Genomic DNA, 14,316 nt, shown 5'->3' with positions numbered 1-14,316 from the left:
ATCGATTGCCAAATTAACATAAAACACGTGGAACTTGTTAATTCAGATTTTTATATCGCGTCTTAAGACTCTCAGTTCGTTTGATTATTGACAAGTTCATGATCGATAAATCGATGGATCGATCTCACTCTTTGACTCTTTGTTGTGGTGATAGCGTCGAGAACATCTATCATTGTTTTGTTCAGTATAAGGAGGTCTACATGTGTGGGATAAGATTTTTCGATAACATGGTCTATAATAAGTAATTAAATTATATACAAGAGAGAGTAATTGTTTATGTGCTTTGTAGATTGTACTTCAACAAACCAAGACCAGGTCTCATGTTGAATAAAACATAATTTAGTGGGATATTTTTTATAAATTCGTAAACTTTTGTGGCTAAATTGAAAGAACTTTCAAATCTCTGCCCTCCTTTTCATTAACTCCCGATGCCGCAGGCTGAGGACGGAAATCATACGCGACTGAGCACGGTAGGCCCTTTCGTCTCCACCCATCCGTCCACCGGCTACGGCGGTTCTGTCTCCTCAATCGAATCAATCCTGGTAATGTTCTTCTACCGCTAATATTGAAAATATCAATTCATTTGAACTCTATTCTTCAAAAAGTGAGATGCTAATTTCATGTTGCAAACAGTAGGAATCTTGTAATTTCACGTATACAACTACGAATCATAGACTAATGAGGTTGAAATTACTGATTGATGTTTAGATGCAGGGGTGGGGTTTTTCATGTATCTGAAACCCTAATTATTAAGTAGAATTTCTTTTTCCCTCTCTACTTGCATTCTGTTTTGTTTTCAAATGTGTGTTTTCTATAATAATTTGTGATCCTTTTGTATTCATGATATGGTTTTAGTTTCGTTGACAAGGATGAAATTTGTTGAACACCTCCTGAAAATACTCTCAACTGTTGATCACTATGTTGATTTTCAAGCGAGGATGACTGGTAGATCATTTTTTGTTTTAGAAAAACCAAACCAAACTAGCCAAGTAAATGCCACCAGGAGATGGGGTATTGCGTTAAGATTTTCGCAGACCCGACCTCTACCCTAGAAATGAGCGGCTGATTTTGTTAAGACCCCTCCAGCCAGTTCAAAGTGTAAGAAAGAGAGAAAAACAGACACTAAATATTGAAAAATTAGATATGAGTAAGCAAACCAATATAAATAGAGGCAAGTACATGACAAAAGTAACCAAGGTAACTACACACCCTAGCCTAACTAACCTTACCCTGAGTACCCTCTAGGCCTATACCCTCTACCCTCTACCTCTTTAACTTCCTTCCTTCCATTTAGATCCCAACCCCTAATATGGTACCCTAGTCTTGCATCTCCAAGTGCTCCTGAACCGGGATTTTTTTTCTTCTTTTAGTATTTTGGGTATACTCTATCATTGGCGATTTGTGACGGGTATAGACACTGCATGTGGCACATGCATTGCTCCAACTCGAAGGTTAATAAACCAAAAGTGCTCAGTCTTTCACAATTAACATACAACAAACAATGAACAATGGTCAATAAATAAAGAAGTGATACTCAGATAATCAGGAAAACATTATGTTTTGTAGCTTATGTGAAAGCAGACCAAAACTCATAATAAGAAGGAATTTGTGCACTGCAAAAGAAGGTCAGCAAAATAGATCGAAGAGAGTCATGAAGTAATTTCGAAAAAGAGACATGGGAGCTATGAAAGATGTTGTTGATCGATGAGAATTAGAGAACACTCTATAGACTTGTGAACTGGAAATAGTCATTGAACAATTAGTAACTCAGAAGAAGACAACATACACTTAGTGTTAGGTCTTGTTTTTTTCTATATCACATATTATATTCTTTTATTGTAATCTACCAGTTCAATAAAGGATTTATGGACTCTTCACTCATCGACAAAAAACCTGAAAGACAGGATACTTTAGATTTTAGTTTCATTAAGTAGGACCAAAGTTTAAAGATGTGCATTGCACCAGTTCATTTCACTTGGCTCCGTGGTATGTTCCATTTTCCCTGCTGTGCCATCTTAAATTGTGAGGCGTCACCTTCGTATTGCGCCATGCCATTGCTCATACTTGACACCTATGTTTCTACCGCTTCAATTTAAATACCATTCAACAATGATGTTGTATATACATCTTTAACAAAGTGAGTGGCAAAGAAGATGAAAAGGAAATCCAATGGGGGAGATCCACCACTAACCTCAAAATTTGCCCATCACTAGCAGCCTTCGAGCTACACAACTAAATTAAAAATGGGGAAATATTGGAGATTGGCCCTCGAGTGCAAAGGCAGTAGGGAGCTTGACTGCAAGACCCACCCCCTTTTTATTTATTTTCATTTCTTTGGACTCCGCAAGAGTTTGTCGATATTTCCAATTCAATCATCTTGTTCTTGCAGAATCCAACAAAGAAACTAAGAAATAAGAATGAGATATGAATTATATTATAGACTTCCCTGAAGGAGTGATGTTTATGGCACAAGATTTATATGATTTGTTAGAAACTTGTAAATCTTAGAAAGCAAGTGTTTGAGAGACGACTGTCACAAGACTATGTACTTTGCTTATATTTATGTTCAACTTGGGGAGGTCCTTGTGCACCTCAGAACGGACTAAACATGTTCACTCATATCTTTTGCAATGGTAATACTTGTGGTTGTAAGCCACATCTTACAACTTTGTTTCATAGACAACATATAGGATGCGGGATCAGTCTCTTCATATTCTGTTTGGTATGCTTATATTCATTGCAAGGATAAAACTATGTTGTTAATCTCGCCGCTATGACGGTGCTATCGCGGTGCAATAGCGGGTTTGCTGTCTTGAGAATAATAGCGATGGTAAAATAGCGGTCCCGTTATTATTGCCGCTAACTACCGTTATTTAGCCGTTATTTGGTTTTAGAAAAGCGGAAATACGGTGCTATAGCCACTATTTGCTAAAAATGGCAGTCTTTTCACTTTTTGCTTATTTGGTTCTTTCAAGTTCCACCATGAGGATTACAATAAGCTTCTTTAGGTCCTTATACCGTTCCACAAGTACAAAATCAAGGTTTCTTTTGGTTCTACCGTTTCACGAGGAAAACAATCAACGGGTTTGCTAACCAGTCTTTTGAACCTATAACTTCTGTTTAACGGTCAACGGGTTCAAGAATTTTACAAACTCTTTTACTATTTCGTGTGTATAAAGTGATAACCAACGACCCATCAGCCCAGGCCTTGGAAGGTTTACCAACGCAGGAGAAAGGATCAAAGGCAGGTGTAGGGTTGATATGACATGGGCTGTTATGCCTGAGGGAAAATACTGTATATATTAACCCTTTTAGCAATACGAGAGATGTGAGAATATATCTTTCAGTTGAGAGTATTCGGCTATTATAACTTGGGCAGGAGGGTAGGCCAGTCACTGGTACCCTTTTGATTTTGTTCATTCTAATTATTTGAATTTCTACTAATCGAATAGATTAATTCCTCTTTTCTATACCAACTAGAAAAGAGGAATTAAGCTATTCGATTAGTAGGAATTCAAATGATTAGAACGAACAAAATCAAAAGGGTACCGGTGACTGAGCTACCCTCCTGCCCAAGCTATAATAGCTGAATAGTCTCAACTGATGTATTCTCACATATCTCTCTTATTACTAAAAGGATTAATATATATCGTATTCTTCTTCATGCATAACAACCCATGTCATATCAACTCTACACGTGTCCTTTGATCCTTTCTCCTGCATTGGTAGACCTTCCAAGCCTAGGGCTGATCATCCAATATTGGGCCGAGGGGTCGTTCTCTATCATAAACCTTGACTTGATGTTTAAACTGTATATTTTTTGTTTAATACATATACTATATTAAGTATTATATGTACATATATTTATATATAGATATAGATATAACTCTAATTGTTTTATGGACCACTTTGCCATCGCAATAACCGCTAGGTCAAATCACGGTCGTGACCTGTTATTTTATTTTTGACTGCTGGAACAGCATAGGTATAAAAGAATCCTTACCTTTTCTTGATATGGCATAAACAGTGAATCAGTGAACTGATGACTGCTTCCGTGGCTCTAGTAATTTATTTAGGTGTATTAATGAATAGTTCATATTACCACACCCTGCCGTTCTTTAGTAGCACTATGCAGCATCAATTGACCAGTCTTCTTTACTCTCCTTGCAATATTAGTTGTTGGCATGATCCCACGTGGCCACGTTTGACTGATCAACTTAGCTTTTAAGCAGTTCCTTATGTAAAAGCTCTTTTTAGTGTTTATTTAGAGATAAACATTTTAATCTTTTTGGTTAAATAAGATCAGACATCAATAAAAGGGAGTTGAGTAGTGATCTTGAAGTTATTCCTTACTTCAGAAAGTGTCGGGCTGTTGGCTGAATGTTCAATTAATGTTGAATAAAGAGACAACATTGTGCATATTTTGCTAGGGAAGCTAAATGACCACTGTCCTAATATGACTAAACTGATAACACAAACACAGATTCAGTTTACTTTCTAAATAATAAGCGACTAGCTAAGTAATGAAATTTGAAAAAAAGCAAAGCATGAAAGGAAGACTTGTTTTTTGCTGCTGTTAGTATGATCTGTGAGCAGTTACGCCTAAGAAGCTTCTAGTTCTTCCATGTTCTTTCGTTTTAGCCTTTTAGGTAAATTACATTGTTAAATGATTATTCTGGTTGATTAGTTTTGCCTAATTTTTTAACTGACAAGTTTATTGAACAAAAATCTACAATTTGACGGAAACAATATGTAATAGCGAAAGTATATCCCAATTAAAACCCACCAACTGAACAATGCCACCACAAGTCCACGACCGAGAAAGTCTTACCAACATTAAACCTTCTTCAAAATGAAACATGACCTGATGCCAATTGAACGGAGGAATCCACCACCAACCAAAACTGAAAATGCAACATGCGGTAAGAAATACTAATAACATTGATATACTCAGACTGATAAGACCTAGCTGCCACCGAATCATCAATCGAACACTACATCAACGGCATCACACCACTGTCTGATCCATAGCTTTTGACTGAAAACCAAATAATCCAAGGACAAAACCATAGTGCCATCGCATCAACATCCCTCCTGTGCCACGATGGAACTGAGGCTGATGACCCAAATTCTGCAGAATGATGAGAATATCTGCAATGATGAAGAGCCTTAAGGAAGCTTTTGAGCATGGCTTCAAGTGTCACACATGTCGGTATAAAATTCAAAATTTCACATAAAATTTCTACCTTTAGAGGGAAAAGGTATATTTGCTGTAAAAACAAAGTTTTCATATAAAGTTGATTGCAGTGTTCCATTTGATACTCACCTGTCAAATGTGAAGGATTTTCTTGGAAGGGCCGCTGTACCCAGTAGCACATTTGATGCATAGGGTGCAGAGAGGTCTATCTCTTATTGCTAGTTTGCCACCAGTGCTAGGAAAAATCCTCCCTATTTCCTGTACTACACATAATTCCTTGCATAGTATTCAAATTTACATTTCACCAAAAGCCCTGGTGTTGCATGTAATGTAACTATCAAGAATCATACAATTTAGACCACCTTTTTGTTTGGATTTATAACTTCTTTGGCAGCTGGGGTAGGCAGGTAGCATAAATCAACCCCTCACCATTTACATGGCTGCAGTATACTATAACTTTATAAGGTGCACCAGTGGGGCAGGCATGCTATAGGGATCTTATGCTTTTCTAGGTCACCCCCTTTGATTCATCAGACAATCATTCAAGAGGCAGAGATATTAACCCCAAGGAGCGACCAATTGCTGACTGGCCTGTCTGAGGCTAACCAAACCAAACCAAACAAAAAAAAACTGGTATGTCCCACCTTAAGGTGGGAAGGGAGGGGGGGTAGGATGTACATAGACCTAACCTCTACTCCAAAGAGTAGAGCTGCCGTTTCCGTGAAGACCCCGGCTTGTGCAAAGCATGCGAAAGAAAGGATAAAACTTGCTAGAAATATTTGCAGGGAAAGAACATATGAAGAACTTGAAAATAAGAAAAGCAATGTTAAATTTGAAAACGAGTAGAAGTCGGCAACAACGTCCAAACAGACAAACAAGCAACAAAACATACACACAGAAGCAGTTACAAGAAAACCCAAAATAGGAATAACTACACCATAGTCTAACCTAAGACTGAGGAAATCCAATTGCTGGTTAACTAACCCTACACCCATCCTATAGCTCCCCAGATCCCTTCCCTGCGTCTAACTCTGAGGTTGCAGGGTCTTATTCCAACATCCTCTTATGATTGATTACTCAAAACTCTTCCATTGTGTTAGAAGTTACACTAAAGATAGAAGAATAAAGAAATACTGTAATATTTTTTTTTACTATATTATAACCATTTTTTATGCTTGAAATACTGTTTGTTGATGCATTTTACTTAAAATTCAAGATTACAAATAATTTTGAGTTAGTTCAACTTATTAAAAATTTAAATTTGTGTAACTAACTGCAGATAAACATAATCAAATAAAGAATAAAGATCCATTTTAAAAATAGAAAATCTAAAATATAATTAAGATAATCATTGAGTTCTAATAGAATGTTTAATTATTCTCTTCATAAAAAATTGTATTATTAAACCAAAAATAAATTACTTTGTTATTATATCTAAATTAAATTATAGTAAAAAATTGAATTAAAGAAATTACACCAAAAAAACAAGAACTATTAAATAGTTAATTTATACTATATTATAAAGCATTTGACAAAAACTCTTAAAAACCACTTTTTATGCTTATAGTACTGTTTATTAATGCATATTACTTAAAACTCAAGATTGTAGATTGTGCACAAGTACAACTTATTAAAGCTCTATATCTGAATTCGTGTAACTAACTGCAGATAAACATAATCAAATACAGGATAAACATCTCATTTTAACTATAAAAAATCTAAAATATAATTAGGATAATCATTGAATTCTACTTAATTATTATATTTATAAAATTTATAATATTAAACCAAAAATAAATTATTTTATTATTAAACTTAAATTAAATTATAATAAAAAAATAAATTAAAGAAATTACATAAAAAATGAGAACTTTTAAATAGTTGATTTGATATTAACATTGATATATTTTTCTTCAAATTTTTATGATATCTTCAAATTTATATTTTATTCAAAAATAAAATCACTAATGCTTTCTTAAAAACACATAAAATTTTATTATAACATCGACAAAGACAAATAATAAAATAGAAAATTAAAATCAAGATGTGTCTCGCTGCATTGTGCGAGTACTCTTCTAGTTTGATACTAATGTCAATATATTTTTTTCAAATTTTTATGATATCTTCAAATTTATATTTCATTCAAATATAAAAACATTATCGTTTTCTCAAAATCACGTAAAACCGTATTATATCGATAGAGACAATAAAAACTAAACATTAAAATAGAGATTTAGCCCGTTGCATTGCACGGGTACCCTTCTAGTAATTATAAGTGAATATAGACTATCCATTTGTGTTGTTTCTTGTTTTACGTTTGCATTAGGCTTGTCACTTGGTCTTTTGGCAACCATGTTCTCAGTTACCTTGTGTTTACCCAAATCTACTGAAGTAGTTGGAATATGTTCAGATACTGAAGCGGTTTGCAAGGGGAATATTGTTGAACCTTTTTCTATATATTTAACAACTATCCCCTCCTCAAATTAGGACTATATAATCATAGATTAAGATAAAAGATTGGATTCTGGATCGTTGTGGTAATTTTACTATGATTGGAAGGGGAAGAATTGAAAAAACCAAACCAAACAGAACCAAATGAACCTTGAAAGTAGGGTCTGGGAGGGGTAGGATGTATGCAGATTTTACCTTAACCACCAGGATCGAGAGGCTGTTTCTGTATGTGCAAGCAGGCAATAAGATAGGTGATATGACCAAAGGATCATTGGCCTAGTGTACATGGGTTACTGAGGTCATGGTTCAAACCTTGTGTGCGTGATTATTTGCCGTATATAAATATTTATACTTTAAAAAAGAGAGGCAATACAACAGGTAATCAGAAAATACATTAGATAGAATAACGATTCAATGGTGTGGGCACGATTTAATGCTGTGCAAGCGCAAAGCAGACATGCAAGGGAGTGGTGTTGAAACCTTTTCTATATATTCATTGTCAACCATTTGCTGGGTTTTCTGTAATGGTTCTCAAGAATGTCTGGAAGTGGTTCATCTACACCCCCTCCTTTCTCATCAACTTTATTTCTTGGCGATATATGTACTAGGTTTGAGTTGCAATGACTAAAGTCAAGAAGGTGCCAGAAAGATCCGGATCGAGGCATCGTAGGGCAAGCCCATATTCTTTGCGGTCATTTCATTCGAAGATTATGAAGGATACCCGTCACAAGAAACAACGAAAGGCATCTGTTAAGGATTGGCAAGATGCAAAATGTTCAGTTTGTATGGAGTATCCTCACAACGCCGTTCTCCTGCTGTGTTCCTCGTATCACAAAGGCTGCCGCCCATATATGTGTGCAACTAGTTATCGGTATTCCAATTGTTTAGACCAGTACCAGAAAGCCTACACCAAAGTGGACTCGACCCAAAGTGCACCGCCATGGGAAGGGTCAACCGATGACCCAAACTTTAGTTTAGGGTCAGATGGGGCCTCAGAGAAATCTCGAGCACCTGAGCTTCTATGCCCGCTTTGCCGTGGTCAAGTAAAAGGGTGGACTGTGGTGGAACGCGCACGCAAGTTCCTCAATTCCAAAAAGAGGAGCTGCATGCAAGACAACTGCTCGTTTGTTGGATCATATGGAGATCTAAGGAAGCATGTACGAGCTGATCACCCGTTGGCCCGCCCCCGAGAAGTGGACCCATCGCTTGCCGAGAAATGGAAGAAACTTGAAAACGATCGAGAACTAAACGACGTGATGAGCACGATTAACTCGACGATGCCGGGGTCGATCATAATGGGGGATTATGTGATCGAAGGGAATTTCCGGGGCTTTTCTAGAGATGATAATGTGGATAATTATTTGGACAGTGTTCTTTTGCGGTTAGGATCATATGATGGGAGAAGAAATGCACGTAGCGGTTATGCAATCGTTGAGAGGGGTCGTCGATCATTGGATGATGATGAAGATGATGGTGATGGCGAGATTGAGGTGCGCCTTGGCGATGCTGCATCGGCATCTGGACGTGTTCGTAACTACATTCCTCGCATCGGCCGCCGCCAAGGCAGGCTGTTTTTGAGTGGTGGCTCAAGGCGGCGCCGGGATGCACATGGTGGTGTGTCACCAGCAGGTATCATATTCTAGTCAGGTCTTGGGTCTTATTCTATCAAAACCAATGCCATGGTTTTCTTGTCTTTGTGAGTTATGGTTTTCAGATATGTCATTTTGTTCATGGGATTTATTTAGTCATTTTAGACATTAAACCCAATAATAAATGAAATGAGCCCTCTGCACAGCCAGCCTTTGAATTTAGATATTTATTTTATTATTATTATTATCTGGTTGCAATGTTACAAAAAAGGATGATATGCTTGCATAAACATTAACATAAACAGACAGATATGGCTTCTTGTGGGCAGCCACTTAGCAGATAGTTGAGTTGTGTTGTGTATCACTATTACATTACGTGATGTTATTGGATGGGCTTTGTGATTGTTGCGTATCTGTTCTCATTTACGTCTAATTTTTTTGATTATTTAAAAAATTATTGTTGAAATAAAAAAAACAATTATTAAGAAACGTTAACGTCAAAGAATTTGGGAAGTATTAATATATCTTTTTTTAAAATATATGAATTAGAATGAAAGATTGGGTATTTTTATTAATTTTTGAAAGAAAATTTTCTCATTTTTTTTTCTCTCCCCTAAAAAAAAAACTCGTATTATTTTCTTAAAATAATTTGAAGCCATATATGTTTCGTGAAACTGTTTGCATGCATGTGTATGACGAGTTGATTCTGATGAATCCTCTCAACAATTAACAATTGGCAATTGGCAATTGGCAATCATACCACCCTAAAGTAACCGATCAAGCGCATTATTCATGTAATCATCCACATTATCAACATAATCCTGCTCATCATGTCGTTTACTTCTCAATCGTTTCTTCCATTTCTCTTTAAGCGATGTGTCTACTTTCTCATGTTTCATTAGATCTCCGTATCATCCAACATATGAGCAATTGGAATCGAGGAACTAGCTGCACATATGTATGGGCTGCATTCTGAGGATAGCATCCTCCATACAAACAGAACATGTACCAATCCAATTAGGCTCCAGAAATGAAATGTTATTTACAAAACCCAACATACATGACCCATCATTGCTAAATAAACATACCTTTTCTTTTCCATAATAAACACAATATGTATAACTACAATATGCAGCAAGACAGGGCTTTGACAAAAGGCCACAGATAGATACAAAAAACTATACATATTTGCAACTACATATGTACATGCTTACAGATATTTAGTCGGCTTTCAATCTCAGTATCTCCTTGGCAGTCCTCCATCTAAAATATGGCATGTGTTCCTACAAGAAACCATGATCACATCAAGGATTCTGGTCACGCGTTTGGTAGGCAGATAGGATAGAACACAACTAGACAGGATAGGTGAAAAAATCGTGCAAGGTTTTAGGGTTTTAATTTTACATGGATAGTTTAGTAATTTACCAATCTTGTCTCATCTCCCTGATTCTTGTCCACCTATTTTAGTGGGACAAAAAAACTCAGGTTTGTCCCCCAGTCTAATGTCGCACCAAATGGGCCAAAAAGTTCTTACCAAACAGTCTTAACGTCTAAAATCATGACGAATGATATGGTTCATGCAATAAACTTATGAATCCCATGAAAATAGAGTTGATCCATACGCTGTTAATTAAGTCATATAAAACACCATTTAGAAGAAACTTATCCCTCACCTGCTTGAAGCAGAGGCCAATGTCCCTGCTATAAAAGTCTGCATACTTGATCATAAACACACCACAGTCATTTCTGCCCAAAAACAAAACCATGATCAAAAGAAAACACATAATACTAAAGAAGTTAAAAGACCTCAAAGGGCTATAAAACCAAACGGTTTTTTTTTTTCTCTTTTCTTTTTGAAACGCCCAGGAAACTCACACACAGTGCATCAAAAGAGACTCGAACTCACAACCTAATAGTTGTAGAGACTTGATTATGCCAAAAATCATTTGGCCTCATTTTTGACTTCATGGATGTGCATTTGGCTTCTCATTATTTTATCATTTTCTCAACTATGAAAGAAGTTGGCAAAATGGCAGGATGAACATTCAAAAATCCTATCTTATTTTGTTTAGTAAAGCTTTGAACACACCCGTTCTTCTGTTTAGGAAGGTCCTTCACGTATTCTTGCTTCCAAGAAGTAACATCAATGTCCTTCCCATTTTTATCTTTCACCTCATCCACAATGTACTTGGCCTGGAAGACATAATTACTTCAAATTGAAAAGCAAAAATATTAAATATATTGAGAACCTGGGAACCAACTATTTCATGTATTATTCATAATGAATAACCCTAAGTAATCATGTATTTTTACTATGAATAATTTTACATCGTGAATATCATTTATCATGAATAAAGCATAAATAGTTGGTTCATAAGTTCTCGAATTATTTATGATTCTCATTTAAACCTGCCCCTACTGGAATGCATATAAAACAGTAACACCACTATGACCACACAAGACAAGGAGGCTAGACATACCAATACCCTCATTACTTGTTCATCAATTCCTCCAAGTGAGTCGAGATACTGAAACTTTGCTTCTTTTTTGTTGATAACAGCCAAGCACCAGTGTATTTCTTTGTGGACAGGAACAAAGATCTGCTTAAAAGCTATGGTCAGAATACCAAAATTTAAACAAGAATAGCATGGAATTAGGAAAAACGGAAAGTAATCATAAGCAGTTAAACTTTACCTTGTCACACTCGAAGAGACTGTATCCCAACTTCTTCTGCGTAGTCCATCTTCTAACTGACTTGTAATCATAGCCAATCCTTCCACTTGTTAACTGGGCAGCAACAAATAGATAGAATTCATGATAGACGCAACGTCTTATTAGAATTTGATTATTCACCATCCATTGACGTAAAGCAATAGAAGGTAACTAGGGTTCCAAAGATGTTTTTATGTAAAGAAAAAGAACTTTTCATCTAAGATTTGTCCCCTTATAATTCTTAAAGTGAAAGTAATTGCTTATTAGAAACTTTTGCCATAGAAAAAGAATGGGTTGCATCTTAAGAAAACAAAACAAAACAAAACAAAACAAAATGCAATTCGTAGGTTTGTTCATTATGAGTCCCAATGATTTGCAGGCCCCGTACTTCATACAAAACCAAATAATTGAGATATTTATGAAAAACGATGAGGTTGATTTATTATATGGAAGACGAGCAAAGTTGATTCTTTAGGAAACAATCGAGATATATATGAAATCAAATATTTATTAGTCTAGAAGGATGGTTGAGATTAGGAGGTTTGCAGATGATTGGGATTTGGGAGTCTCGTTCATTCTTATGATGTCAGTTAATGATTCTATAATTTATTAAATTTTCAGCTCTTTTGTACACAAAGGGATGCATCCCTATATTGGCGTTTGGATGAGTTTTGGGCAAGTTTGTAATTTAACTGCAAGAGAGAGATTAGAGAAGGAATGGTATCCTAAAACCAAAAAAGTTGCAAAATTTGTGGGAAGAAAAGATGCATATGATATGATTGATATAAATAAAGCCAACCAGTAAAAAATAGACGGCAAAAGATGATATCAACCAAACCATTACCAACCTGCTTGTAGAAAAACGTGTTGAAGAAATGGCATTTCAGAACCTTCTCTCTCTCTTTCAGCAACTCAAAATAAACGTTAATAACCTTTAATAATATCAAAATTAGTACTACATACAATACAAATCTTGTACACTCAGAAATAAAAAAAGTTACCTCATCATTTAACCATTGCCCAGGTCTTAGACACCTTAAAACTTCTCCTGTGATTATAATATTCGACTTCTCATGAGTCACCAAAACCTTCCTTCTGCAAATACACATACAGAAGCACCACATTATACGTATGTATGTATATGTATGTATGTATATATATATATATATATCTCCATCAAGCCATACCGACTAGAATTAGCGAATGCATTATCAACCATTTCCATCTCCTCTTCAGTAAGTGGCCGGAAAGGCTCAATCGGTATATCCTGAAAAACATATCGATAAGAAACCAATCACTGATACAAGTGAAGTTTCATTTCCAACAATATTCAGCTCACCTCCTCTTTCTTTGGAGGCGGAGCCCCCAATTGTTGACATAAACCTCTCTCTCTCTCTTGTAGTTTGATATGAAAGTTGAATCTCCTTATTTTTTCAGCTACATAATGCAGCAACTTTATATGAAGAGGCAAACCCCTATCTGGCCTCTGCTTCAGCGATACCGATTCTAATGTCTTCCCATCCACCGAATCCGATACCATCCCAGCAGAAGCACAAGTACAAGGCTGAAAGCCAAGATTTTGTTCAGTTTTCCCATCCAGTTTCCTATATTCCAAAATCACATTTTGTAGCTCCCCTGATTTGTTAATGTCTTGTATCTCAACGTCCGCCATTGCAACACCCGAATCAGCATCGTCATCATTAACAATCTGTACATGAGCAACATCAGTTTCTTCGAACCCAGATGGTGATGAAGATTGAAATTCTGCTTGGCGCTTGTTGCGACTACTGGTGAAAGCACCCATTAACGATCTAGGGTTTCTGAAAACCCTTTGAGGAAAGGATGAGGAAGCATTGAGAGAGAAGGAACAAGTTTTTGATTGATTGATAGAAAGTTGGGAGTTATTTATTTTACATGGACTAAAAATATCTTGTAATTTCATTCGTTTTATTACGAATCCAAGGTTGCGAAGTTGCATCCGTTTCAAACCCTTAATCGCTCCAACTTTTTGTTAAACCCTACCTCATAAAATTCAAATGTAAGTAATGGGTAACATTTTGAGTTGAAATAAGATAATATGACATAAGTTATCAAGTTTTCATGTTATGTTATGTTATGTCATTGTCTATATAAAAATAATATTTTTTATTATCAAATTATACTTTGAATTTATTTTATATATTATTTAATAAATATATTGAATGAATTAAAAAAAGTTAAACTATTCATAAGAAGATTAGTAATATATAACTTATCTTGCTAACATTTTAAAAAAATAAAATAAGAATAATTACGTGTTTTTTACCAAAAAAATATTTAGCTTTTAAAAAATATATTATACTTGTTTAAAAAAACTACTTGATATAT

At 35.6% G+C, this 14,316-nt stretch overlaps 2 protein-coding genes across 4 annotated transcripts; one reads left to right on the top strand and one right to left on the bottom strand.

The window, feature by feature from the left end:
- The first annotated feature begins 449 nt into the window (after positions 1-449).
- On the top strand, positions 450-9,459 carry LOC112501575. Its single transcript, XM_025105241.1, has 2 exons — positions 450-542; positions 8,257-9,459. Exon 2 carries the CDS (start codon positions 8,269-8,271, stop codon positions 9,289-9,291), a length of 1,023 nt encoding a protein of 340 aa, XP_024961009.1. The 5' UTR covers positions 450-542; positions 8,257-8,268; the 3' UTR covers positions 9,292-9,459.
- Positions 9,460-10,310: 851 nt separating this feature from the next.
- LOC112501576 (putative ubiquitin-like-specific protease 1B) lies at positions 10,311-13,860 on the bottom strand. 3 transcript variants are annotated; one of them, XM_025105242.1, is made up of 9 exons: positions 13,289-13,859; positions 13,137-13,216; positions 12,951-13,044; positions 12,798-12,881; positions 11,932-12,024; positions 11,718-11,837; positions 11,327-11,430; positions 10,911-10,983; positions 10,311-10,520 (listed from the first exon to the last, which is right to left on the bottom strand). In XM_025105242.1, exons 1-9 carry the CDS (start codon positions 13,751-13,753, stop codon positions 10,458-10,460), a joined length of 1,176 nt encoding a protein of 391 aa, XP_024961010.1. In that variant the 5' UTR covers positions 13,754-13,859; the 3' UTR covers positions 10,311-10,457. The 3 variants fall into 3 exon arrangements, 2 of the variants coding, with proteins under 2 accessions (XP_024961010.1, XP_024961011.1); XM_025105243.1 differs by lacking the exon at positions 12,798-12,881 and having other exon boundaries at positions 13,289-13,860; XR_003067523.1 differs by lacking the exon at positions 11,327-11,430 and having other exon boundaries at positions 10,489-10,520.
- Between the last annotated feature and the right edge of the window lie 456 nt (positions 13,861-14,316).

The sequence above is a fragment of the Cynara cardunculus genome, unplaced genomic scaffold, assembly GCF_001531365.2.
Source record: "Cynara cardunculus var. scolymus isolate 2C unplaced genomic scaffold, CcrdV1 Un_Scaffold_232, whole genome shotgun sequence".
NCBI lineage: Eukaryota > Viridiplantae > Streptophyta > Magnoliopsida > Asterales > Asteraceae > Cynara > Cynara cardunculus.
Note: the sequence above shows the minus strand (reverse complement) of the source record. Positions and strands in the feature narration are given on the sequence as shown.

Bases quoted from the DNA above. Each gene is read 5' to 3' on its own strand.
- LOC112501575 (XM_025105241.1), top strand. From the start codon at position 8,269: ATGACTAAAGTCAAGAAGGTGCCAGAAAGATCCGGATCGAGGCATCGT.
- LOC112501576 (XM_025105242.1), bottom strand. From the start codon at position 13,753: ATGGGTGCTTTCACCAGTAGTCGCAACAAGCGCCAAGCAGAATTTCAA. The intron at 13,217-13,288 runs GTGAGCTGAATA...TATGTTTTTCAG, and splicing joins CGCCTCCAAAGAAAGAGGAG to GATATACCGATTGAGCCTTT. The intron at 10,521-10,910 runs GTGAGGGATAAG...GGTTTCTTGTAG, and splicing joins TTGGCCTCTGCTTCAAGCAG to GAACACATGCCATATTTTAG.